General features: G+C 44.9%; 1 protein-coding gene across 2 annotated transcripts; it reads left to right on the top strand.

Annotated features, from left to right (window-relative positions):
- The first annotated feature begins 277 nt into the window (after positions 1–277).
- On the top strand, positions 278–25,453 carry QRICH1 (glutamine rich 1). Of its 2 annotated transcripts, none has more exons than XM_026052483.1 (10): positions 278–380; positions 4,036–4,365; positions 11,000–12,019; positions 15,824–16,001; positions 16,595–16,749; positions 17,462–17,576; positions 18,896–19,004; positions 19,414–19,565; positions 20,262–20,352; positions 21,119–25,453. In XM_026052483.1, the coding sequence occupies exons 2-10, from the start codon at positions 4,057–4,059 to the stop codon at positions 21,309–21,311; spliced, it is 2,322 nt and encodes a 773-aa protein (XP_025908268.1). In that variant the 5' UTR covers positions 278–380; positions 4,036–4,056; the 3' UTR covers positions 21,312–25,453. The 2 variants fall into 2 exon arrangements, with proteins under 2 accessions (XP_025908268.1, XP_025908269.1); XM_026052484.1 differs by lacking the exon at positions 278–380 and adding an exon at positions 3,588–3,649.
- The last annotated feature ends 2,038 nt before the right edge of the window (positions 25,454–27,491 follow it).

Below are 27,491 nucleotides of genomic sequence, written 5' to 3'. Positions count from 1 at the left end.
GCAGCGGCGGGGAGCGCGGGGGGACTCTGGCTCCTGTCACTGCTGCTGCCTTGTTCTAAGTTCTGCCTCAGTCAGGCCGGGCGGGCCCGGCGCCCCGGGCCGCCGAGCGCGCGGCCCCGTCCCTAGCGATCCGGCACCTCGCCGTTCCTCAGCGAGCGCTGCCAGGCCACCATGGCCTCTCTCGTCCTTTCTTTCCCACCCCCTCCCTTTTTCCCCCCTTTTTTCCCCCCATTTCTGAAATGATTAAAAACATAAAAAAAATGGATTTAATAAAGAGGAACTGGGGATGGAAAGGGCTTCTTTGTTCTGTCTTCTCCAGAACGTTACAAGTCTAAGAGCTCAGGACAAGAGCAGCAGAAATACATGCAACATGGTGACTGGTGAGTCCAGATTGTCCACATGCTGCAAGTTGTGTGTGTGTTTGCAGTAACCTCGGTCCGAGTTATGAACTAACCGTGTGTGCTCATGGCCCCCAAAGAGTTTCTTGAACTTTATTTTGTTTATTTATTTATTTATTGGCTGGGAAGTGTCCTTACCCTGAGAAGAGAGCAGTTATGCCCCTATACTGAAGAAAGTTTGTCTTGGGTGCCCTTTGTTTTTGAAATACAGTATTAAAAACATGTGTTGCCAAGTAAGGATGGATCTGTGCTACTTTTAACAGGTGCTCACTAGTTCCAGAATGCATGAACTGATTTATTAACTAGCAGGAAAAGGAGTAACTGCAGTGGTAAGCTGTGTGTGGTGGAGTACAAAAACCTACTGAATGTGACGTTGGGCCTAAAGGAGGCTTTGGTTAGAAACACTGTTATCTCCTGCCCTCCAGATCTTCTCAGTATGACTAAAATCTCTGAATACAGCGTTAATTTCCTGAGTTTCTAGCTAGATCTGATACCTCACAGTGTTCTCTCAAGTGCTGTTTTACTTGAAAATTCCCAAGGAGCCTTCAAACAGTCAGGAATGTGAGTGGCCTGTTCAGCCTGATTTTCTTTGCACCCCCCCCCCCGTGCTTCCTATCCTTAGTAATATGGGTGATCCTGAAAGCAGCTTAATCCGGCTTACTCTTTTACCTGTAGGATCTTTAGTTTCCTTTCTTTGCCAGGAGTGCAGAGCAGATTCTCCATGTTTTTAAGCTATAAAGGAAGTTGTTGTTGTGGAGCAGGGGCTTTCTGGACCACCCCACGGTGGTCCTGGGGTTCTAATCCGTAACTGGCACTTCTAATGCCAAGTGTAATAAACCCTGAATAACAGCGAAGACTCTGCATGCTAGATGAAGGAAAGAGCTTCCAACAACTTGTCACAGGGGAAGGCCCGCAGGAGTCTTGATAGGCTGTTGATTTTTTGATGCTTGCTAAAGAGAAGCAGCTAAGATGAAGCGACTAAGTCAAGGATATGTAGCTGAAGAGTCCATGATATGTGTGTTCACCTTCCTTGGTGGTTGGAAGAGATGGGTGAAGAGACACCTGATGGTGGCCTTCTTCGGGGCTTTTGCTTATGGGTTGGGGCTTCTGGTGGCTCCTGGCCTTGGCTGCAGAGGAGCAGAGCGTGTGTAGGAGCAGCTCTCAGCTGAAGGGCCAGGCTCCTTCGTAGTCTTACCAGGATGCAGGCTGATGGCATTGTGTGGCTGCTAGGGCTAATGGAAAACAGTGGCCCAGCTCGTCTCCGTGATCTCTCCCCTGACACAATTAACAGAAAGCAAATAGCTTCCTGTGACTTGATTCCCTGAGCAGTTGTACCATAATAAGCCCTAATGCGGGAGCAAGGAAGGAGGCAGGAGCTTTGCTGAGAGGTGGGTCCACGCTGTTCAGCCAGCTGCCACACACACCTCACTGCAGCAATCCCATAGCACCTGCGGTGTTCTGGGCTCCCAGCTTGGCATCCTGGGGACTTAGTCTTCAGAAGAGCTTTCCACCTCAAAGCGGCATCCCTAATGCATCCCTAAGCGAGTGTGCAAAATGATTACTCGCTTCTGAAAGCCCAGCTGTGGGGCCAGAGTCAAGTATTTGCAAGCTGTAAGCAGAAAAACTGGGCAAGCTGATCGCTCAGTGTGCGCTTCCCACCTTCAAAGAACCAACAAAGCTCCTTGCACTTAGCTGCAGAATTCATTGGATAAAGGCCCTGCCTGAGTCACCGGAGATGCGTTAACAAGGTCATTCTTCCTTTGGTTCCAATGTGGATATATAGGCAGCAGTCACCCGGGAAAAGGCTAAGAATCTGTCCTATAGGGATATACAGAATATTGATCTAGTGTTGCTACCCCCTTGGCCGGGGAAGGTGAGTGCTGAGCTGAGGGATGTTCTTAGCTTGTTCTTGAGTGCCTTGTGGACAAACTTTACTCTAGGGTAACTAATTAAACTCCATCACTTAAAGGTGGCTTAAAGGATTGTCAAAACTGCTGGAAGGAGTGTGCTTTGTTTTGTTTTTCTTTCTTTGTCTTTGTTTTTCCCAGAACTGTTGCATTTAATATAGTGATCTCCATTAGCACATGCTTTTTATCACTAAGCAGCGATGCATGTTTTAAGAATGTTATCTTCAGTAATTTAATACAGAATATAGCGATGTTCATTGCTCGAAAGACCCCATAAATTGTATATTCATCAGCAACTATCTCATGTGCTCCCTTAGGTTTGGTACTCCTGTTTTCTCTGACCCTGGTCTGGTGCGTTAGCAGTGAAATGAATTTCTGTGGAGTTTTCCTTACTGTCACACAGCAGGAAAGAGTGGTTAACCTGGTGCATCTCATCCTGATTTTTGGGGAATTGTAATTGAACTTTTAGAGTGCCCTTACATTTAAGTGTAGTGCTGCTGAGAGCCTAGAACTAACTTCCATTTGCACCAGGCTGCTGAAGTCTAGTTTTTAATCAGATATTTCTGCCTTGTTTCCATTTATTCAAGTCACTGTGAAAAACTGTATAAGTGGTTTTGCTTTACATACCTATTTTATTTAGAATTACACTCTTAATGTACATGTAGTAGGGTTTGCCATTCTTTTCTGCCCCTCCACAGCTTGTACAGTAGTAGTATATTGATAGTGCAGTACTGTACTGAACTTGTAGTCCTGTATTGTTTCCCATCTGTTATGACCATCGCAGAAGCTAGCAGTTATAACCCAAATATATTTACCCTGTATCAGAACCAATTGGTGCCTTAACTGTATACTCACTGCAGAAATGATTTCTGCGTTTAAACAAGATAAGTCAATAACAGAGAGGAGAATGTTGTCAGAGAGCAACGCTAGAGCTTTCTCGTGTTCTCTGGTGATTATTTTTTTCTTTGCTCTCTCTTTCTCCCTCCTCTCATTTTCTTTCCGTCTCTTTTGTTTTCCTGCATGGCATGTATCATACTAACCCCTTGCTATAACAAAGGGATATCAAGAGTTGCTGTTGTGGTTGCTTCTGTCGCTTCCAGAGTCCTCCTTTTCCATGTGTCCCGTTTGCAATGTGAGGAATCTCTTAATTTCAGCGCTCACTCCCTTTTGCTTGTTAAGCTCAAATCAATAGGGCCGTCCTAGTCCTGATGGCAGCGGCGGCTCCACGCCGCATCTGATGCTCTTCCGTTGTGCTTCCCATTAGCTGCTTAGAACAGAGCTGCATGGCCTGCCTGAACTCGCTGCTTCCTTCTCCCACCTCGGGGGCTGCAGAGCAGGGCACAGGTATTGATTTCTAAGCTGCTGTCACTAATGCTGCATGCTGCGAATGACTGAAACAGTGTGACTTGCTTTAGCCTGCTCCAGAACTGGCCTGATGGGTGTTAATACGCTGCTACAGGAAGACTTCTCGTGGCAGTGAGCTTTTAAATAGGTATTGTGGTTATCCTTCAGACTTCCCTAGGGTTAACTAGAGAAAAGTGTATTAGCACAAGATGCCTTGAAAAACTAAAGCATCTGTCTCGAGGCATCTGGCTGTGCATGTTTGCTGGTTTTCATATGGTACTTTAGTGTGAGAAATGAATTACTGGAGTTGGGAATATCATTGCACAGTAGGAGTACTATAGTTAAGAGTTTACCTGTCTTCTTTCTTTCTCTCTCTCTCTTTTAAGGAACCCTAAGGACCTTGCAATATGAATAATTCTTTGGAGAACACCATTTCCTTCGAAGAATACATCCGTGTGAAAGCGCGAACAATCCCCCAGCACAGGATGAAGGAGTTCCTGGACTCCCTTGCTTCCAAGGGGCCTGAAGCTCTGCAGGAGTTTCAGCAGACAGCTACGACCACCATGGTGTATCAGCAAGGTGGCAACTGCATTTACACAGACAGCACAGAGGTGGCCGGGTCTTTGCTTGAACTTGCATGTCCTGTGACAACCAGTGTCCAGCAGCAAACTCAGCAAGAGCAGCAGATACAGGTCCAGCAACCACAGCAAGTCCAGGTAGGCATCTTAAATCACTTTTGAATGTATCTGCTAACTCACAAAATAGTGTTTAGAACCAGCTAACATTAAAATTGAAACCACAGGCGAGTGTTGAAGAGTTAGAGCCAATAACTTGATATATAAGCAGCTGTGTTTCACTTACTAAATTTGCTATCCAATTTCTCTCTTTTGATTCTGCCTCCATTGAGCTCCACTGCAGGAGGAGCAGCATACACAGCAGTGTAGTGGTGTAACCTGTTCGAGAAATGGTTGGCAGTTCTGGCGTGGACACAACTCCCTGAAGTCCTTGCACTCTGTGAAACAGCTATAAATACCCCCCTGCTGGTCTCCGTTGCTCTACCTCGTTGTGTAGATGGAATCCAAATCCTTCACTTTGTTACTGAAATCAAAACTCTTAGTTTAGAATGATTTCACTTGAATATTGGGAATGTTGTTGTTCTTGAACTGGTCTTTAAGTTAGGGGGAAATACAGGGGAAGTTGATTCTATTATGAGCCAGGGAAGGCATCTTTCAAGAAAGACATTCTAAAAGATACGTGCGTGTCAAGGAAGGTTATTTGTTTGCACAGTGGAATGCGTCATCTCCAGTTTTTAATACGCATTACAGTAATTTTTAAAAAAACCTTAAATAAGCAAATGTAGCACCAGGAGAAAACCACACAAAATACCAACAAAACACCATGGGATAACCACTTTGGCCCTCCAATCTTATTTCTTATGAGCCTGCAGAGCATTTGCTAAGGCACTTATATGTCTCAAAATGACTGGACCTTACGACGGGTGTAATTCTCATACATTTCAGATATGAATCTTTTTCCCTTCTATAGCTTAAATATGTGAACTTTTCCCTTTTGTACCAGTAAGGAGATAGTGTGAACTTGCCACCAAACAATAGACATGTTAACAGCTCACATGCATACTGACATGCTGCGGTAAAGATGGAGTTAGTTATCTGTTTCACAGAGTAATTCACCTGCAATTATTCTCCCTAAAAAGTAAATGAATGTTAACTGTTCCTGCTCTGACCCGATGCCCTACAGTAACTTGTGTCATTTGGCTCTGGGAGAATAAAAAGCATGGATGGATGAACTGGATCTCTTCATGACTCTTAAAACGGACAAGGGTGATTCTGGTTCCGCTAGCTAGAGATTTTCAGACCAAAAAAGGATCAATTTCCTTAGAAGTAGGAGTTAGCAATTTTCTTATTTTTATTATTATTATTTTTTGAGATCAGTACCTTAGCTTTGAAGATGTTAAAAGACATCAAAGCACTTGTTTAAAAATAAAAACACAGGGAACAACGTTTTTTTACTGCTGCCTCATTCCAGAGCTATTCAAAGTTCAGACTTGACCCTTTGAAACCTTCTCTTAAGGCAGATGGGGAGAGAGGTCATATATCATACAAGCTAGGAAAAAGAACTTGACCTTCTTTAAAATAACCGTAGTGTTGCTGCCAGAGCTCTGTACCTATTTTCTAAACTAAAGGGTCTGTGCTTTAGGGACTATGAAAAATACTTAGCAAATATCAGCCCTTACACAGCTTGCCAAAGGAATGTTGTCTTGCCCTTCCCCATTGTTTCTGATGTGGCTCTGCTTTAAAATCCCTGCTTTCATGCCTGTGAGTACACACCGTAATTAGTATTTTTTATTGCTTTGCAGCTTCCTTTGGTCTGTTCCCAAATCCATGCATAGCATAACCTGGTACTAGATATGACAGCAGCTTTGGGGTATCATCAGAGCAGTTGGGCTTGTATAGATTTCAGCAACTGTCTGGAGTTATCTTGAAGCAAATGAATGGGCCTTGCTGTTTGGCAAGGTCTGAGATGAGAAAGTGTCTTTCCTTCCCTGCAAAAGCTTCAATGTTCTTATCTCTTTCACGATTTCTCATCGAGATGTGATTAACTTTAAAACCTGGGTTTAGCATTCGCCCCTCTCCAGACTGTTGCTGTGACAATGGTAACACAGCCTGGTGCTTGAACCAAGTTGATTTTGTTAGAGCTTTGGGATGGCCAGAGCAGTGTGTCTGACCCAGCTCATTTACACTGCCACAGAACCTTAGCCAGTAAATTTGAAGAATTTGGATGTGGACCATGAGGAAGTCAGCTGCAGACTAACATGAGCCGAAAACAAAGTCTTTCATCCTGTTTTTGTTTGTTTTATATTAGCTTGGCTATTGAGCTACTTTTACAGTTGCACCTTGTTTGCTGAACTGCTGCCTGTGTTACCTTGTGAGAAACTTGGGTTCATCCTCTGAAACCTCTTAGATTGTCATCAGACTTGTCATCCCAGTACTTGACACGATAATCCGCGTAGTTCCTGTTAACCCAGTTGCAAATCAGTGGAAAACCAAAGTGCTGAAGTCTAGCTGAGTGGTGGTGGTGCTGAAGATGACTAATAATATAACTAGTTGGATGTAGCCTCACAGCTCCAAGTGCTGATGACAACCTTATGATCATAGACAGACAGTGCTCAGGTTTCATCCTGAATCTTGTTGTTGACAAATGACAGCGGTACATGGTGGTTTTATTTATCCTGGGAAAATAAATTTTATGTTCGAAGAACTACTTTAGAATACTTTTCAAATTCCTTCTTGAACACTTCAGGGTTCTCTTGTTGATAAGGTTCAACAGACTCTTGTCAGACACTGTTAACCCCAAAATTGAGTAGATGGAACTGTCTGGTTAAGTTTTGCACAAGTCTCAAGTGTCTTGGAGCACCTTCCATGGCCAGTATCACAGTGGTGCAATTATCAATTTTGAGAAGCAACTTTGGATCCCAAGTTGATGTACTTTATGCTGTCCTAGTTGGGAAGAGCTGTGTTTTGCTCCAGTCAAGTAAGAGTTTTCCTGGTTCTGCCTTTTGCAAGATTGTTGCTAGCTGGTCTTGTGCATTGAGCTCATACAGAATTGATGATGCTGGGGTGAAAGGGTGTTAATGTCGACTTGCTTACTGAATAGGGCATTTGTACAGAGGCTCATGAGCCTCTTTTATTCCCCAGATTTAGCAGAAAGAACATCAGAGAGTAGGGTCTGGACACAGCACACACAGAGAAGATTCTCACTTCCAGCTCTTTAGGAAGATTTTGGCTAGATGGCAAGAGCTCTTTGGGCTGGGATTAAGAGAAGATGCTGCAGCTGAGCAAGACTACAGACCTGTACAGAGAATGGTTAAATACTCGCGTAAACTGTTAGGTTGTTAACTGATAATTTTGCCTTTTTTTTTTTTTTTTTTTCCCAATCTCTTTTCTGTGACATCAGACCATTATAGGAAGCTGGCTGATATTAATAAAGTAAGGCAGGGGAGGATGTACTTAAGTAATCCGGAAGAAAAGTTTTCTTCTCTGACTCTGCCAAGAATATCTTTGCTTCCCTTTGGATGTGGCCTTCTCCTTCCTCAGCCTCCCACTTTAGTTCTGACATTTAGCCGCTCTTCTAACAAAAAGTAGAGCTCTCTTTAATTTATCTTCCAAAGCCTCCAAATAATGCATTAGTATTGCAAATGTTATTATTAGCTGCTAGGTCTGAGTTTGTCTCTTCAAAGTATGGTTGTAGAGTAGGGTGTTCAAAGATGGCCCTTCTTCGGCATGGAAATTTAAGAAGGGGAGCTGTTTTGTTTTCCCTAGTTAATGTGTTTTAAGTGTCTTGGATCTAAATCCTGCCCCAGTACGTATCTTGACAACATAGTCTTGATGTTGAACTGTTCAGACACATAAAAGGCATATTTTTTTGGCGGGTGGAATTATCTTACAGAAGTTGATGAACGAGCGGAGGGAAAACATAGAGTGAGTGTCTGTCTGGCAGTTGTTCTGAGCAGTTGACTTGTACACTCCCCATAGACCTTGTTTACTTTGGTAGATAGCAAAGCACTTCCTGTAAAGCAGTTGTATAACAAGTTCAACATTTCCTGCTACTTGAGAGTGATCAGTGTTTTTACCTACTGTATTACAGATCTATTTTATATGTGTATGCATGTGTTAGGTAACTTTGGCAAGATGTAAAAAGGAGCCTTTTATTACAGTGTTAATCTTTTAAATAAGGAATCACTTTGACTTAGGACAGTTCTTAGAGAAAGTGTATTTTAAGCCTAATTTCTTTTAAGTTGGGCTGCAAATTTTGAGATTGCTGTTCTTACTGTCATTACCTATTTGTCCTTCAGCCAGCTTGCTCAGGTGCAGAAGTCTGAGGTGCAGCTAGGATAATTTTGGGTTTTTTGAAGGTTTTTTTCACTTCAAAAAGATCAACTCTGCTGCCTGCCCCTTGCTTACCACTCCTGATTGGAGCCTGTCAGTGAGGATTCCCTTCGGATGAAACTAAGCCATAAGAGGTTATCTTCTTGCAGAGAGATCTAGTCTGGTCTGGAAAATGAGCCTGTCAATATGAAGTGAAATCTCCTGGAATGCCTTGTATGGGGGCACTAGGTCATTTGGCTTTGCTCTGAGAATCTGTTCTTTTTGTATCGTACTACTTGCTAGTGTCAACGTGGGTTCAGGAAACAAAGACTTGTTCAGGAAAATAAGCATCTAAGAGAGCATGTTGGCTCTCTAGGGCAGGTTAGATGCTGGAAAATCCATGCAGGCGAGAGTTGGTATGAATATCCTAGTGAGCAGAGAAATTTCAATTAAAGTGAGGTTTTGGGAAATGCTAAATAATCCAGTCAATCCACAGATGAGATTTCCTTTGCTTGCAAATTCTCTAAATTTAATTATTTCAGAGCTGCAGTTCTGCGGTGTGGATTTTCTGTCTAACAGGGAATTAGACAAAGCAGACATGAATATTCTTCTTGCAAGTTTTATTTGGAGTTAGTCTATCAATCATGAGGCATAAAAAACACCTTAGAAACTAGGCTTTATTTGTTCCTGGCTCATGGAGTTACTTACTTTCTTTACATGTCCTATGAAGAATGTAGTTTTGAGCTTAATGCAACAAAAGATTTACTTTTAAGCCTATAAAACAGTCATTTTTACGTGTGAAAGCATTATTTTTTTTTGCCCTGACTTCTGCTGATTTTGATTCTCCAAGCTAATAGTTTGTCTAACTTCTATCTAGTACTTCTATCAAATTTAACTCTTCTGGACCTGTAGTTAAAAATATTGATAGTTCCTTGCAGTATGGAGAGCTTCCTGTGTGTGTATGTGTATTTTTTTTTTCCCCCATTGAATCTGGCTTTCTCATCTTGCTTGGGTCTGGGTTTTCTTTGGGTATCAACGATAGTGCTGCGTAAACTTAAAAGCAGTAGCAAGAAATCCTAGTTCTAGTGGTTATGATTTATGTCTAGGGGAGTATTGTATGGCCTGAGGTCGTGATTTCTCACCTCCTAAAAGTAGTGCAATTTGCCCATGGATTTTACAGATAGCTTAGGATCTGAAAGCTGAAGGAAAAAGAATAAAATAAATAAATGCAATCTCAACTTGGCTGTTCTTAGTTCTGCAGATGCCTTATGCTTAAGCCCACTGTCTTTCTAGTTGTGCGTGCAAGATAAAATTGAGTGCAGGAGCAGACTATTTTTGTTGCTAGCAGTAAGAATTGAAAGTCTTCACTTAGGCTGAGGTAGCAAGAGGCAGCACTGTGTATGTTAAAGCAGTAGCAGAACTATAATCTAGAATTGTCTATGCATAAAGGTGATTTCTAAGGTGTTCTTAGTCAGCCTGTGCAGATTCTCTAAACACACTGCAGATAAGACACATACTTGGACTTTTTTTTTTGGCTCATCGGTAGGACAGTATGATATAAGCATCAAAATCAAACTTAAATAGTGTGTCCTGTAGGTGACTTCATCCTTTTCAGTTAACTACCTCATCAACTCATTCATTGATGCAGCTTTTTAAACTGTCATGCTGGCCCAAGGTCATCTGTTTCTTGTTACCTTGCTGGAAATTGCATAAAATCCACATTATCTGACTTACGGAACACTGCATATAGTTTTCAGGAGTCTTCAAAATTTGCATATATATATATAAATAAAATATGAAGGTCTGCAAGGGTGCATTTTGCTAGCCTCCTCTTTTTTTTTCTCTTTGTCAGCTGTTAACTGGCTGCAAATATTTTAGAAGTTTAAGACTTCTTAGAGGTGACTTTGGGATTAAGGGTGAGTTTTCTTGCATCTACAATGTACAGATATGAGTGGTAGTTCTTGTTGGTATTGTTTGCCCCTGTCTCCCCCTGCCCCAAACTAAAATGAGCTGTGTTCAGATCAGAGTCTGAAAACATTTTAGCAAGATACTAGCATTAGAGATGACCTTAAAGACTTGCTGTAGGAAGGCCTGTGCTGAAATAACATTGCAGCAATGCAGATAGTTCCGGAGACCGTCTTTTGTCTCCCAGGGATATAGTCTGTTGGAATGAGCCCATAGATCTTTCTGAGAATGGGAGAATCGTACAGGCACTGCTCTATTTTGTAGAGAAGAGCAGAAAAATGTGCAGTACTATCAAATGTGACATCTACTCTGCCTGTGTTGTCACTCATTAGTGACTCGGTTTCACTTTCTCTTTGGTGGAGGGTTAGTGTTTGGAATCATAACCCGGAGCCCCAGTGGCCAGGAGCAGAGAGTGCCAAGGATGGGCCCCGTTGGTGGATGTCACTGCTAAATCATCAACATTTGCTCATCTCTGATGGCCCATTTGGTATTGTTGCAGGTTCAGGTCCAGGTCCAGCAGTCGCCGCAGCAGGTCTCCGCCCAGCAGCTCTCTCCCCAGCTCGCTGTTCATCAGGCTTCAGAGCAGCCGATACAGGTGCAGGTGCAGATCCAGGGCCAGGCGCAGCAGCAGGCGTCCCAGACAATACAGAGTCAATCTCTGCAGAGCCCCAGCCCGTCTCAGCTGCAGGCAGCTCAAATCCAAGTGCAGCACGTGCAGACTGCCCAGCAGATCCAGGCTGCGGAGATCCCGGAGGAACACATACAGCACCAGCAGATCCAGGCCCAGCTCGTGGCAGGACAAGCCATTACTGGTGGCCAGCAGATCCAGATCCAGACCGTTGGGGCCCTCTCGCCTCCACCTTCCCAGCAAGGCTCTCCGCGAGAGGGAGAGCGGCGGATCAGCACTGCTAGTGTCCTTCAGCCGGTGAAGAAACGCAAAGTGGATATGCCTATTACTGTTTCCTATGCTATTTCAGGGCAGCCCGTTGCCACAGTGCTGGCCATTCCTCAGGGCCAGCAGCAAAGTTATGTCTCTTTAAGGCCAGACTTACTAACAGTGGACAGTGCCCACCTGTACAGTGCCACTGGGACCATTACTAGCCCCACTGGAGAGACTTGGACCATCCCCGTTTACTCTGCTCAACCACGCGGTGACCTTCAGCAGCAAAACATCACCCACATCGCCATCCCTCAGGAGGCCTACAACGCCGTCCACGTCAGCGGCTCGCCAACGACGCTGGCGACCGTGAAGCTGGAAGACGACAAGGATAAGATGGTGGGAAGTACTTCCGTCGTGAAGAACTCGCATGAGGAGGTGGTGCAGACTCTTGCTAACTCGCTCTTTCCAGCGCAGTTTATGAATGGCAACATCCACATTCCAGTGGCGGTGCAGGCGGTGGCAGGGACATACCAGAACACGGCACAGACAGTGCACATATGGGACCCGCAGCAGCAGCAGCAGCAGCCCACGCCCCAGGAGCAGGGACAGCAGCAGCAGCAGTTGCAAGTCACTTGCTCGGTAAGTTGAACTGCTTCTTGGTCCCCGGCCTTGATTAATGATTTGCAAATGTTACGGAGAGAAGATATCTGTGGTCAGCTGGTAAGGGGGAAGCAGAGATGTGTCTCATCCCAGTATTCTGGATGTGACATATGGCATTTGACTCCTGATAGATGTAGAACTGAGCCGTATTAATGTTGGAACATAATTATAGGATGCAAAAGAAACGAAATAAGAGATTTCTGTGGAGATCTTTCTAGTGTAAGTAAGTAAATATAAACTCATTGCTCACTTCTGCGTGGCAGGTACCCTTGAGCTCTGCAGTGCTCTGCTGAGCTAGTCTAGGGATTGCAGTGGAAAGGTGGGGACGACTGCAGCAAAAGGTCTTTTGTGCAGATACCAGTCATGTCCTCCTTGGTTAGTGAGCAGCACTTAGGCACCTTAGCAAACCTGTGCTTAGGGTGTGGAAATCTGACTGTTGGAGCTAACTTTGTACATATGCTATATGTATATGATGTATCCGTCTGTAATGTTGTGTCCCTTTTCCAGTAAGTGCTTGTGAGACAAGAACAGAAACGAGCAGTGGCGAGTAAGCACCTCTTTGTAGAGTGCTTGGCAAACATAGCAGTGAAATTTTGCTGTTTTTTCAAGACTTTATTACTCTCTGTAAGCCATAGGTTATTTTAAGCTGCCTTTTAAGACTTGAATAATTAGGGCTCTTAGTGACCTGTCTTATATGTGCAAAAAAATGTTTTTGGTTATTAACAAAAAGTCAAAAGTGATTATCTGTTGCAGGCTTTTCCCCTGAGTGGTTGGGGATGAAAATAATGATTTCTGCAAGCATAAATGATAAGAGTTATTATAAATTCCTTTGTATTTATAAGCAACACTGTTGGCTTTGTATTAATTTATAATGGTGTATATGCCCATCACTTCATCAGTCAGCATTGACACAAGGGAGATCGCTGTAGTTAGTCGCAGTTGATTGTTTCAAAACTTAGTTATCGTGTTGGGCTACAGTGTCTCTCTTCAGTGGAAAGGTTTCCTTACGTCTGTAGAGCTCTTTTCAGTTGCTGGATGCCTCTTTCATAAAGCTGTATTTTCAGCTGCAGCTTTTGGGCCTTGCCGTATGTAGATGTGTCTTTCTTGTTTTTGTGTGCGTGGTTTAAAGAGCCTTTTGTCCTCTATTGTTCTTGTAGAGATTACTTTATCACTGTCAGCTAATTAACCAAACTAAATTGATGGAACTTTTTGCCTTTCTACTAAACAGGATTTCTAGGCTTTATTCTAAGTTATCTTAAGAGCTTCACATTCAAAGAATACTTCCTGGAGTGTGAACTCTACAGTGGCATGTAGTATTTCTCTAATGTCACTTACAAAGCTTCTCCAGGGCTGTGATCCCTGTGTGCAGTGGTTCACAGTTCTTAGATATCAGATGTTTTCCTGTTACTATTCCCTCGAGTAGTCGGTGTTGCATAACCCCCAAAATAGACATGCAAGTCCAGGAGGCATCCATCCTTCCTCTTAAGAGGAAGAAAAGAAAGCTATTATAGGTGAACATCCAACTCCTCGGGAGTGTCCCTGTCAGCTGCAAGACCAAGAAGGAAGTTCCTTCCTTGCCCCACGCTGTCCTCTGGCATTGTGCTACAGTGGGAATATCATGAGAATCTTGACATGTTGCCATGGAATGAGTGTTGTTCTTCCAGTAACTCTTTCCTACCTCATTCTTACTGCATTGTGGTTCCTGCCACAATGTCAGCTTAACTGCTGCCAACTTGGGCAAGTATTTTGCCCTATTTGTGGGAAATGTAAGTCAGTTAAGCAACTGCTAATTCAGTGAATTCACTCTAGCCCATTTGCTTGCCTTTAAACTATGCTCATAGATGAGCTAGCTATGGGCGAATGCCATGTCAGGCTGAAGGAGAAGGCTAGCTTTGGAAAGCTCTCTGTTCCAAGAAGAGCAATGAGACAGCATTCAGGAGAGGAATCGAGGGACAAACCTAGCTTCTAAAAGATGAGATGTCCATTCACCCTTAAATTCCTGTCCTCTGTAAGATGGGAGCTTTCTTGATAAATTGAGCATTGTCACCAACTGTTTGGTTGAAATGAAGGTGAGCCTTTCCAAATATTCCCTCTGTGAAGCTCTGTTAGACCTTTTTGGTGACACAGAGACTGCTATGAAAAATAAAAAAAAAAAAAAAAAAAAAAAAAAAAAAACTGTTATTGATGCAAAAAAACTCTATCAGAGGCAGTTGATCTGGCTGAAAGCTCCTGTCTGAGACTGCTGCTTCAGCTGGGGCTTGTGATACTAAGTAAGGTCCAAACATTACCAAAATTTCTACATATCATTATAGTTTCTGATACTGTCAGAGCAACATTCGCTAATAATTGACTTGGCAGTATCAAAGCCAAAAATATAACTTATTAAAACAATGCCTTGTTTTTTTGGGTGGATCTTAAGAAAGAGAAAGGAAAACTGTGTATTGATGAAAGAATTGCCACCTCTGTAACGTTCAGGGGAGCTGAAGAGAATGATTAGCTGTCTGACTAAGGGCTGTATAAAATTTCAGGTTAATCTTAGTCAAGATAACCATGGGACTCTTCTTTTTGGTACAAGATTGAGAAGCTATTGCAGACATCAGAGAGTGAATGCAACTATAGGTCTCGTTGCTCTTTTTGGATAGGTGCCGTTAGTGCTTGCAAAATAAGTTTGTTTGACATAGTAATCCTTGATGGCCTGAGGTCTTGCTGCAAAGTAAACTTCCGAAGAGTCTGAAGACCTATTAGCTATTTGCAGTACAGCTACTAGTCTGTCTGAGCAGTGATTCTGTGGTTTGGGAGAGCATTTCATTTCAGTTGAACATGTTTTCATGCTCATGATCTAGGGTGTTACTGCTTTATACTTCTTTAAAAAGTTGCAAACAGTACTGGAAATGCATCAGTGCAGCCTGTTGGTATTAATTCTAACGTAGTGAAAGGCAACCATAAGCTGTGCAGCATATCTGTCCTGTGTGCCCGTTGTGTGCAGTATTATCATCATCCTGCCTGCATCCTACCAAGAGATTGCAGTTGCTGGCCAAGGGAGGGGAGGTTATGAGCAGCATCCCGCACGGCTGCGCACTTGGAGCCTGGTTCAGGCTGAGGTTCCAGGCTCAGAGCAGTGAAGGCCAGTGAAGCTGGTGCCGCCTGGCTGCTCTTCCCAGCTGGGGCAGCCAGGCTGTCTAGGTGCCAGCCCTCGAGGCTGTCTGCAAGGGACATTGGGCTGCTCTTGCTTGGTGAGATGGCCTTTTGTGGTGGTTTGGTGTGAGCTGAAACCAACAGGAAGGTGTCAGGGAAAACAGCTCTAAAAATCTTGGAAAAATCATCTGTTTCTCTGAGAGGAGACCAGAAGTCTCTTCCTGAGAGGATTTTAAGCCCATAAAGATCCTTGCCTTTGAAGGTACAGGCTAGCTGCTTCTCTGCATGGCTGCAAGAAGAGGTCTTGTCTGTTGTGTCTCCCGTGATGTTTTGCAAGATTTCTAAATGCAAGGTGACTGCAAGGTGAACGGATTCACTAAAGGATGACAAATAGACCCACTCAAACCAACAATGTTCTTGGAGAGACAAATACTATTTCATAAGGAACTATTCAGGTTAGACAGCAAAAGTTGCATTCCTTGGATTAATTTCTCTTCAGAGGAGAGTGTTGTAAAAGGCTGATATCCTGGGGCTAGAGGTAGTAGTGCTACGTGACTTTAGTTTTGTCTAGCTGTTGCATACCAAGGAGTGTGTGTGTGTACATATATATAAAATGTATATATATAACATAAATAATTTCTTTCATAGGCTCAAACAGTTCAGGTTGCTGAAGTTGAACCACAGCCACAGCCGCAGACTTCACCGGAGCTTCTACTTCCAAACTCTCTGAAGCCAGAAGAAGGGCTTGAAGTTTGGAAAAGCTGGGCGCAGACCAAGAATGCAGAGCTGGAAAAGGAAGCCCAAAACAGGCTAGCACCTATTGGAAGTAAGTGTCATGACAAGGTTGCCTTTACTTCTTTTCAAGTAGGGATTAGACCGTGACCAAGATTTTAAATGTTAAACCCTCTGTTGGAAAGATAGCCTTCTGTTTCAAAAGTGATTGTTCTGATTTAAGCTTAGCTTTGATTTACTTAATATTAGTAGCTGGCTACTGTAGCTACATGCTTAAAGAAAGAGGTTAGTTCTGTGCTAAGCCAACTTGAGCACCTAGGCTGATAGCAGTGGAAAGGGATGTTGAGTGACTGTGATGCACAAAAGAACAAAGTGGTTGTGTGTAGCCACCAGATTGGCAGAGCAAGCACCGAGGGGCTGTTTTTCTGTTGCTGCAGAGCAGCGTTTCGTTGTGGGTGTGGAGAGAAGAGCCACTCATCATGCAGTTGGCAGAGCAGAGAGTTTTCTGTTGTGTTCCTGCCCTTGTCTTCTAGCAGCTCTGACAATCTAAGCTTTATTTAAGCTTTCAGTATTATACTGGGCAAGTGAGATGGTACTGAACCTCCTGGATAGAGTGGTGAAGCTGGGAATTGGGATAGCACGCCTGGAAAATCAGAACTCTTTAGGTGGCTTTATTCTGTTTTCCAGGGCGTCAGCTGCTGAGGTTCCAGGAAGATCTCATCTCTTCAGCTGTAGCTGAGCTGAATTATGGTCTCTGCTTAATGACACGGGAAGCTCGCAATGGTGATGGTGAACCTTATGATCCAGATGTCCTCTACTATATCTTCTTGTGTATTCAGAAGGTAGGTGGGAGGACAGCTGCATGTGCAGCAGAGCAGTGTACGTTGTCAGAATGTGTGAAGAGCATTTTTTGAAAAAAAGAAGAGAAAAAAAAAAAGGTTTTTATCGAGCTTCTCAACAGCCTAATAAAGGGGAAAAAAAAAACTGTTTGCTAAACAGCTTTTAAGTGCAAATAGTCTGAAATCCACTTAGTAGACACCTTTTCATGGGTTAAGAATGGGAAGAATTATTAATAATTGAGTTCAGTAGCATGGCGAAAATGAAGTTTAAGGCAAAAACTTATCTTTATGTGGTCCAGGAAATGTGGGCTGCCAAAGCTAGTGTCCTTTCTGGAAGAGCTGCAGGAACAGAGTCTGATATGAAAGCCAGGCATGCCTGTCCTCATCCAAAAGTCTGAAAGAGTTTAGTGCCCGCCAGACAGCTGTGTAAAATAACTTCCAGTGAGTGCATTTAAAATGTGAAATCCAGCTAGCTCTGGTTTAAGATGTATTTCCTTCTTTTCTAACCATTTCCATCACAGTAATCAAGGTTAATTATTTTGTACTGGCTTCAGCACAAGCATCCTCCTACTCTCCAGGGTAGGATGTTAGGATCTTCAGTGCTATTCTGTAAAGTGTTTAAATAACTGGGTAAACAGACTCTTAGGGTAAAGCCTTGCCTGAAAAGACTGTACTCATTGCCACTGCACTGGCCTGTGTTGTGAATCTCTTCCAGTATCTCTTTGAAAATGGTCGAGTAGATGACATCTTCTCAGATCTTTACTATATTCGGTTCACTGAGTGGTTGCATGAAGTTCTTAAGGACGTACAGCCTCGTGTTTCTCCTCTTGGTAAGAGCTTCTGTTTAAGAACTTCAATTTTTTTCTGAGGTTTGGGGCATTGAAAATGAACTACAGCATGAGTGTAGTTCCAAACAGAAACCCTTCAAAAGTGCTTAGTGTCTCCCTATGACAATGCCCAGAGATGCTCAATAACTTCAATGAATATTAGGGTTATTTCATGTGCCACGCTCTAGACCTTATCCTGGTTTGGACTTATTTATCATTTATCATCCACTAGAAGGCAGCTTGGTGGGAGTTTTGTGGTGTTGGGAGGTTGTCTTGCTCAGAAGTGAGTTGAGCCTTGAGATCTGAATCAAGCTTCCTCAGCTCAGGTGCTAATACATCTTGCCTGTAGCATGTATTGTCACTTTGGTGGTGCTGTCATGTAGCCAGATGGATACAGTCGCCAGGACCAGCTAAGCTTCCACGAGAGAAACAGTGAGTGCTTAGAGTTTGATATACTGCAGTCAGATGCAGCTCCCCTCAACCCTGTGTCTAGAAGATGATAGTGGCAGGGGTGGAGGGATCAGTTCCTGAAAACACGGATTTTGAGGGTTATGTATGAGAACTGGAGTAGGAATCACACTTTAGGAGAGCAGAAACCTGGCTTCCTTGACTTGATTCCCTTTGATCTGATTAGATGTCAGTGAAGAAGCCACTGCTGTGTTCAGAAAAGTAGCTGACATTAGAGACTTGATGCCTAAGTAGCACCCCGAGTTTCGGAATCCTTTTGTTTCCCCGCTGGCCGTTTGATCTGTGCTTTGTCATTCCCCAGGCTGTGGAGTTCATACTGATGTCTGTTTTTCTGTTTATCTGTGTATTTGGAGGATAGTGTTTCTCTTCCACACAAAGGGAAAAAAAAATCTGAGAATCAAAGGATTACTCATGTGTCCAAATACATCACTTGGCACCGTGTGCTGACTAAAGCTGCACACAGGGCCAAGAGTTGATTTTTTTTTTTTTTTTTAAATACTGCCCTGCCTGCTCTCACATGTTATTGGATTAGGAGCATCTGCATTCTGCATTAGAGTCAGACCATTAATTAAAAGACTCTTTTGAGTGCATTATTTATTTTGGTCTCATTTGGGATGTATAGACATGCTGCAGGAGGATATTCTCTATAACTTGAGGCTGACATATGTATATGTCCTTTGTAATTGTGCCTATATTAAGGAAATACTTGCATAGTAGTGAATATTGACACTGAAAAAAAATCTCAGCCTCCTTCCTTTAAGATTCCTGTGCTGTCTAACACTTAGGGTATAAAATGCTGCCAAGTTCCTGCAGTAACTGTGTCCTGGCATGATGCTGACTTGTGGCTATTGCAGGTTACGTCCTCTCCAGTCACGTAACAGAAGAGATGCTGTGGGAGTGTAAGCAGCTAGGAGCTCACTCTCCCTCCACCTTGCTCACTACACTGATGTTTTTCAATACAAAGTAAGTATTTGGGTTTCTGTGCGCAGGAGGGGGAGAGAAGTTGTGCTGATAAGGGGTTATTTGTTTATTTGTTTCAAATTTTTAATAAAGGAACTTTGAATACCTTGTCAGGGTTGGCAGGAAGCTGCTGCCATAGATCAGGTGAGATTATGAGTTTTTGAATGGTTGTACACAGAGTCCTCTTGCAGCCCCATCAGGCCAAGTCGTTGCAGTACAACAAGGAAATGAGCTAGCAAGAGGGGAAATGGAAGTGTTGGCGGTTGCACGCGTTTGTGGTGGAGCAGCGTCTAGCTCAGTGCTGGTTTGAGGGCTCATCTGGCCCATGGTGAATGGAGATAACTACCTCGTTGTTGTGACTGCTACCTTTTGCTTGCCTCTGAATGTCCTGTGTTCTCATCTTGCTGCTCAGATACTTCCTATTGAAAACAGTAGACCAGCATATGAAGTTGGCCTTCTCTAAGGTGTTGAGGCAGACCAAGAAGAACCCTTCTAATCCCAAGGATAAAAGCACGAGTATCCGCTATCTGAAGGCTCCTGGCATACACCAGACAGGCCAGAAAGGTAGTATGTGGAAGTTTTATTTTGGAATTTTTTTTTTTTTTTTTACTGGGCTTGGAGAGACATAAAATTATCTCCAGGTAGGGGCACAAGAGCCTACGAGGCCAAAGGTAGTTGGCAGTTCTCTTTATGCTCACTCTGAGAGCGCTTAGTACCTTCCAGCACTAAGTTTGTTTTATGCTTTGTCTGAGGCATGCAGGACTCATTGAGATCAGAGGATAACTTTTTTTTCTTCTAGTTCTGCTTCTGTGGACAAAGGTGCAATTGGATGTGGTGTTTTAGAACAGGGGGAGAAACTTCTCTGGGAGGACTTCTCTTTCTGGAAGTACTTGGGTTCTGTGTGAACCCGCATATGGAGTCCATACATAAATAGCCTGCCCTCCCAGGGGCACGGGCCCAGGCTTTCCTGGCTCAAAAGCTGCATTTTCAGTAGTGAAACTGCTTTGAATTTGGGAGCAGAGAGAAGAGAAATGTAAAAATGGGTATGGGCTGTGGGATTCAGTGGGCCTGGGATAAAGCAAATTCTTCAAAAAATAAGACCAAACATCTGTACCTGGGAACAGCACTGCACCTCTTGCCAGCTGTTGCATAGTAAGAAGCTCCTTCCGAGTGCTGAGGCCCCTTGACACTGCTCAGTTTGTGATGCTTCTCGTGCCGAGCACCTGACTGACCTCTGTGGCTGGGGGGCTTCGTTTGTAGTTACAGATGACATGTATGCCGAGCAGACTGAGAATCCGGAGAACCCCCTGAGATGCCCGATAAAGCTGTATGACTTCTACCTCTTCAAATGGTGAGAGCGCCCGTTGCGATGCATGCTCGCTTGGTGGCTGGGGTAACCGGCATCGTGGAGCTGCTGTGGTTCTCAGGGCAGTGTTTCCCTGCTGGCAGTTTCCCTAAATGTGCACAGATGGGTTTGGGGGCACTGATGTGAGAGGGTGCTGTTTGATCTGTCATTGTATAAATAATGTAACCAGAGCGACGTTGGTGTTCAGAGACAAATGCTGATTTGTGAACTGGCTGCTGTTAATCTTGTATTCGTACTGCTGCTGGGCTGTGTTGGCATAAGCTCACTGTTCTGCCTGTGACTTCCAAGCAAGTCATCTGCAAGCGTCTTCTGCTTGAGACGGATTAGATTTCTAGTCAAATTAAGTTGTAAAACAAAAATAAGCACTTCAGAAATAGCAGTGAGCTGCAGAGGACTTGGTCCAAATTATGATTGTGATCAGTAATGTATGTGTTCCTCTTCATGGACAGCTCTGTAGCTAGCCTGGGTGTAAAAGCACCCTATTTTTGCTTTACTCAGAAATAAATTTAAGGTCAAATATTTGCTATACCCGTTAGTGTGAAATAAAAAAAAATACTTTCTTGTAGTTGTCATTGGCTTAAAAGCCCTGGGACCCCTGTTGTCCCTGGAGTAAGTACCTGCACAAGGTCCTGTGCGTGTCTCAGCAGCCAGCTGCTCCCTGTCAGCATTTGTGAAGCGGGGCCGAGGACGTCGGGGGGCTCTCTCCCAGGACGTGCTGTTAGTCTGGTTGTTTCTGATCTTCCTCACGCAGCCCCCAGAGTGTGAAAGGCCGGAATGACACGTTTTACTTGACTCCGGAGCCAGTGGTGGCCCCCAACAGCCCCATCTGGTATTCCATCCAGCCGATCAGCAGAGAGCAGATGGAGCAGATGCTCACCCGGATCCTGGTGATACGAGAGATTCAGGAAGCTCTTGCCGTGGCTAATGCCAGCACCATGCACTAAGGCATCCTTCTTGGCTCAGAAGGGGTGGGATGGGGTGACGGGGAGGGACAAGCAAAGATAAATTGTACAGACTTTTACACTAAAGGAGATGCCTAAGTTTTTGGTTTTTTATTGGTGTAGTTATGAAGCCCTTTTAGGCTTCTTCTCTTTAAAAGAATCTAAAGGAAAACCTACCCATTGTGTATCCTACCCAACACACCAAACTGTTGGAACCATTGGAGGCTGCATATCCCCTGCAAGCTGGGAGCTGTGGAAGGCTGCTGGTTGACTCTGGTTTTTTTTTTTTCATGATGTAGAAAACATGAACTACAGGATTGGCCTGGATGGCTGGGGCCTCTGTCTCCTCGGAGCCTGTGCAGCCTAGAGGGCACAGAATGATGGATGGACCTGCCCAGCCAGTGGAGGAGAGGCAGGCATATCTTTTCTTGTGCTCGGACATTAATTTGCTGTTATCTTGGAAGGAAGAGGAAAGAGTGAACTGCAATTGTGATTTATAAGAGAAAAAAAAAAACAAAAAAAAAAGCCCAATGATTTCTATTCAGACCTTTAAGTGACATTTTTAGATGTTAAAGTACAAACTTTACCACACTTTTTTTTTTTTTTTTTTTGGCCTGACATTGAGGCCTTAAACCTTGAGGCTCCTGTGCCTGATGGAATTCTTGTAACATACACTTGTGTATCATATAAAGATACCACCCTGTTTCTCTTATGTATTCTTACTCTAGTTGTTTATTAAGAATGACGAGCACGTCTTTTCAACATGCCATTGAACAATGTGTCTTTATTTGGGGAAGAGTGAGCTGTGAGGGTGGGGGGGGGGGCATTATACCAAGATCAGAATGCAAAATCTGGTTGTTTTCATCCCTGTTTGTGCTTTCCAGCTTGAGTCCACTGGACTTTTCACCCTGCAAATTAGGAAGGTAGAAGGGGATTAACTTCTCTTGACGGACCTGGACGTCTGCTTGCTGATGGAAGCTTAGTGTCAGGCTAGGAATGTGGAATCTGCGGCACCGGCTCAGGCCCTCGGTCTGTCCTGGTGTTCTGTGGCCAGCGTGTGAGACTTCACTCCTAGGTAAATCCTCCTCTCCCCGTTCTGCAGGTGCACCGCACTAGCTGCGTGCAGGAGGGGTGCTAGAGGAAAAGGCCTGCCAGGAGCAGCACGTGGCTCCCTCCTGCCATGTAAGAGCTTTCTCACCGTTTGAAACACAGCTACGTAGCTTCGGGCATTGTTCATGATCATACACCCCACCCCTTACAGCCTCGCTGCATCTTGAACGGTTGCTGTATTTTATATCATTAACAAATAGTCTGCTCTTTTGAGGCCAGCAGGTAGCCAGTTGTGCTTGAAATGGGAGGTCACTAGCCAGGCTTATTGTTTGTGCCACCAGCCTCTTGGATGTGGAGAGGTGACTCTGCTTCTTGAACTTGTCTTCCCTGCTTATCCATCTCCTATATCCCTCCCCTATTCCAAAAAATAAATATATATATATATAAATATATACTACAGTAAAAACTTGTGTACAGGCAAGCAACTTTTCTGAAGCTTCTGTTGACCAGCACCTGTGTGTCTCGTGAAGGAAGGTCTGCCCTCCCTGGTTGCTGTGTGTAAATCTCTACATAGGTTAGGCTAGACCTTGACTCTGGGAGTAGCCATAAAGCTGCCAGCCTCTGCTCTTAATCCGTGTGGAAGAGCCAGGGCCTGGAGAGGCTTCAGGCTTGCGGGGCTTCGTGTTGACACTGGTGTTTGTGAGAAAGCTGGTGTGTAAGTTGGTTGTGAAGAGGAGCAGTTTTATCCCTGCCTAGGGCTGTGCTCAAATACATGCGCAAAGGGAAGGGAGCAACTAGCTTCCCGGTACCTCCACTCTAAAGCAAACTTGGAGCTTCGTCTCCCACCTCAGTTATGGGAGGAGGAAATAGGAAATGGTACCCACGTCCCAGTGGGTATGTTAGGAGGACAGGGCGCAGTGCTGTGCAATGCTGGCAACGTAGCCTCCCCTTCAGGTCAGCTGCGAGGAGCCATCGCTCACCGCCGGGTAGGGCGACGTCAGGAGCAGTAGTACTTCTAAAGCTGCAAAAATTCTGTAATCCTTTCCCCATATTTTAGTGGCTGAAACGTCCATCTCTGGCCCTAACTTAAATATTGAGGGCACGGTTAGGAGCCAGCTCCCGCTGTCTCTTGTTGCTCAGGATGCCAAGCGGGCCTGCACAGAGCAGCCTTCCCGTTCTTTGAGCAGTTTGTCCTGTCTTCTGAACAGAGATGTGACAGTGAGAGAGCAACTGCAGACTAAGCACCTGTGCCCACGTCCCCGTGTGCTCCGCAGTTCTGCATGCGGAGCTGGGTCCCGCTGAGCTCAGTCCAGCTCCTCTGGTAACACAGCAGGGTTTAAACCCGTCTGCCAGGTACCAAGGGTGCAATTCGCTTCCTTAGGTGGCCGTGGTAGTCGCCTATTGTGCTTGAACGTGGCCAGAACATCAGGGCAGTTTGGGGTTAGGGCTGAGTGGGTGATGATGGCAGAGCTGTCTGGGAAAACAAAAATGCATTGTGCAAAAAATGGCTAGAAAATAGAGCTTGAGCTGTCCCCTTACTCCTTATAGCAGTGAAATGATCTACAGTGTTAGAAGGGGAAGCCTGCTGCTTCACCTGGAGGAGCAGAGCTTGTAAGAGCAGGGGAGCTGGACACGCAGCGAGCTGCAGAGGTCTCTGAATGGCTGGCGGTGTCCTGACGAACTGAAATGTTTCCATTGCGTTCTCGTTCTTCTGTGATCTATAGGAGATGAATTCCTCGACTTGGAAGTGGACTGGGGTACTGTTTTGTACTGTCTCATCAAGATGTCCACAGTTAGTTTCATTCCCTATTTTTAGAGACAATCGATATACTGTGACTTAAGGATTTTTCTTTTCTGGACATGGCTTCTAGTCTGGCTCTCTGGAGCTAACTGAAAAGGTACAGTATTTCTAGAATATAAATACTATGTTCTTTGATAGTGAAGAACATGATCTATTCCCTTTTAGGGACTCATAGGAAGACGTGCACAGAGTAGCACAGAAGAGTGCTGTGGCTTAGGGTTGCTGTCCAAGCGCTGGGAAGCGTTCCCAGTCAAACATGTAAAATAGCTTTTTAACACTTTCCTATAACCAGCTTGTTTGACTGCTGCTTAAAGGGCGTCCCACCTCGGCCCCACGAGTGCCAAATCGCTAGCTGCTGTATGCGTGTATATACCGAACAAGAACTCTCCGTGCCCCTTGCGATGTATGAGACAGAGGCTGGAAACGCATCAGTCTCAAAAGTAAAGCTGAGAAGAGGCAAACTAGAGACCCTGCATTGTTGGTTGTGAACTGTGCCCATCTTGTCTCCGTGGTATGAAAGGAGCTGTGGAAGGCGGACTGTGACTGACTATTGTAAAGCGTCTCCCATCCTGACCTTAGACTCGCGCATTGTCCCGTCTCCAGACATCCACAGCCGTTCTTTCCTGCGGGAACCCGTAGCCTCTTGCACCCTTGTCTGCGGCACCATTAGATTTTGTCACTTACTTTTGACGGTTTGAGCATTTTCTTTAAGTGGTGATGGCTGAAGCAGGAGAGCAGGCGAGAGAGGGATGCCCTTCCCTCCTGTCCAGAGCAGCGAGTGAAGGGAACAGCCTCTATGTGACTTAACAGGGCTGCCCTCCGTTGGCTGCTTCACCCTAGAGACCTCCTGGGTTTTAGATAGGAGACTAGGCCTGAAGTAGTTCCCACACTGTTTGGCTTTGGAGCAGTGGGATAAATCCCTAAACGGGATCCCTTCTACACTGTGGCTCCTTGGGCAGGAAGTGAGGCAGTCGTGTCCTCAGCTGTATGGAGGCGACCGTCTGCCTTGGTGTGTTTGGAATGGATTAGGCCATCAATGCAGCGACAAGAACAGCCCCAGAGTGGTAGAAAAGAGCCCTCTGAGCATCTGTTGGGGTGGAAGGCTTCCTCATACTGTTCTTTCTCATCCTCTCCCTCTTCTGGCTGAGTGCTGCTAGGCACCAACTGGCTCTGCACTAACCAAACCGCGCTCTCATCCAAGTTTCATGGTGACTGACTTGCAATTAGTGTTTGGACTCTTAAACCACTGTTAAAATGGGATATAAACCGTCTTCCACCCTATATGGGGCTTTTCTCCCCCGTCTTCTTGCTGGAGCTGCTCATCTCTATTACAGGGAATGCACCTTATCCTACTGTTTTAGCCTTTTCCATTTCAATGGTGCCAATGCATAGGAAAAACAAACAAAAAAACCCACCCTTCTGAACTGCTGGCAGTGCTAACTCGAGCATCTTCCTCCCTTAAGAAGCATCTGCAAACCTTCTTCTGGAAGTCTTACTGACATGCTGCCCCAAAGCCTGTGCCGCGGCCTGCTGCTTCCCTCTGCCTGTGCAGCTGGGGCTCAGCCACGTTTGCCTGCTCCTCTGCGTCCTCCTTTGCGCCCCTCGGCACGGGGAGGCAGATTGAACCCACTTAAAGCAGCAATAAACTGGGTCTAGAGCTCAAGAGGGAACTGCAGGAGAGAACAAGGTGGAGGGGGTGCCTCCGAAAGGCAGGGTCCGGTTGCAGCCCAGAGCCTCGCTTGATAATGAGTGTGCAGCCTATATGCAAAAACGTCTCGTCTGTCCCTCCCGTGTTGACCCTGGTCTAAACAGCACATGTGATTGGCATCCTGCAAAGTGACCTTCAGAACTCTCCAGTAGCTTTGCCCCGTGAGTAACTCACACTACAAATCATTTTAAAGAGATGCACTCAACTATTTTTTTAATTTAATTTTACTCTTATATTCTCTGCTCTTTGTAATCTGCTTGGAAATAAAATGTTTTTCCCTGCAGCCTTTGTTGTAGTCTGTTTGAGAACCATTAAACTTTTGCCTTGTGTTTCCATTGGAAAAGAAGCCACCTTGCCTGTTTACTGTTGTGCCTGTGCTCTAGCATAACAGCCGAGATCAGCGTGTGCCTCCCAGGACAGTTTAACAAACCTCCAGTAGCGCTGTCCTTAAATAAGACCGAGGGTATGTAGACCTGTTAAACTGATCTTAACTGGCACAATGCCCCCAGTTTTGCTGATCCCGTGACGGGTGAAGCTTGCTCTAGAGTGCACGTGCTTGAGAGATTATGTTTTCCTTTGAAATACTGTATTTCTTTTTCTTTTGAAGGCTCAGCCTCTTGAAGTAAGTAGCTATTTTCTTACAGTAATGACTTTGGTGCAAGTCTACACACTTAATTTACTATAAAGGCCAGTGCTTTCTTATAGCTATCTCAAACTGTAAAAAATGAAAAATCAGTGTCTGGGTAGGGGAACTCTTCCCTTAGCTGAGAGGTGACCCAGCACTTACAGACACAAGTAAAATCAGTGTGGGGCGTTAAACTTTATAGTAGTTTGCAATAGATTTAAGGATTTGACCCCTGTGAAGTTTAGAGCAGAGGAGGACAGAGATTGTGTTGATGTCACTGTTCACTTTAGTACACGGTAACGGGCCAGTTAGCAGTGTTTTTAATAACATTTAAGTGACGTTGCAGATCCTTGTCCCTGACCTAAGGATGCAGGGCCTGTTTTCCTTAGGTACTGGAGGGCTGTCGCACGCTCGCCGTGTGTGTTCCTGCACTGAGGTGGGCTTAAGGCACCCGTGTGCCTTTCCTGCTAGGAATAAAACCACGACCTGACAGGGAGTGAATCTCAGCTTTAGGAATCTTCCTCCTCACTTCTGTGCAGGTTAGTTCTGCTGAAACCAACCTTGCCAGGCCGAGTCCTGCTGCTGTCCTGAGCACGTTTATTTTTCTTCCCTATACATGTAAGCATAGATATTAAAAGCTGAGCTGGATGGTCCCTGTCCAACCTCGGCCTAACCCGTAGGTTTTCCCAGAGCCACCTGCAGGTCTCTGGAGGGGGATTAAAGCCCGGCAGTAAGGGACAGTTGGGTGTCGTCACGGCGCTCCCTGCGCTGCTCTGGCACAGACGCTGGCCCAGGCTGGGAGGGCGAGACGCACGCTCCTGCCGGGCGGGTGCCAGGAGCTGCGGCTTCCTGGGCTGCACCTACAGAACCTATCGGTCTACAGGAACCCTTCCACAGGTTCTACAGGAGTTTATGGATGCCCAAATGGATTTGTAGGGAGAGGCCGCTCCGCCTCCAGCCCGGAGCTCCCCCCCCGCCGCTTCTCCCGGGGCCGCCGCC

This window comes from Nothoprocta perdicaria, unplaced genomic scaffold (genome assembly GCF_003342845.1).
Source record: "Nothoprocta perdicaria isolate Ctin4 unplaced genomic scaffold, notPer1 scaffold_9, whole genome shotgun sequence".
Classification (NCBI taxonomy): Eukaryota; Metazoa; Chordata; class Aves; order Tinamiformes; family Tinamidae; genus Nothoprocta; species Nothoprocta perdicaria.
Note: the sequence above shows the minus strand (reverse complement) of the source record. Positions and strands in the feature narration are given on the sequence as shown.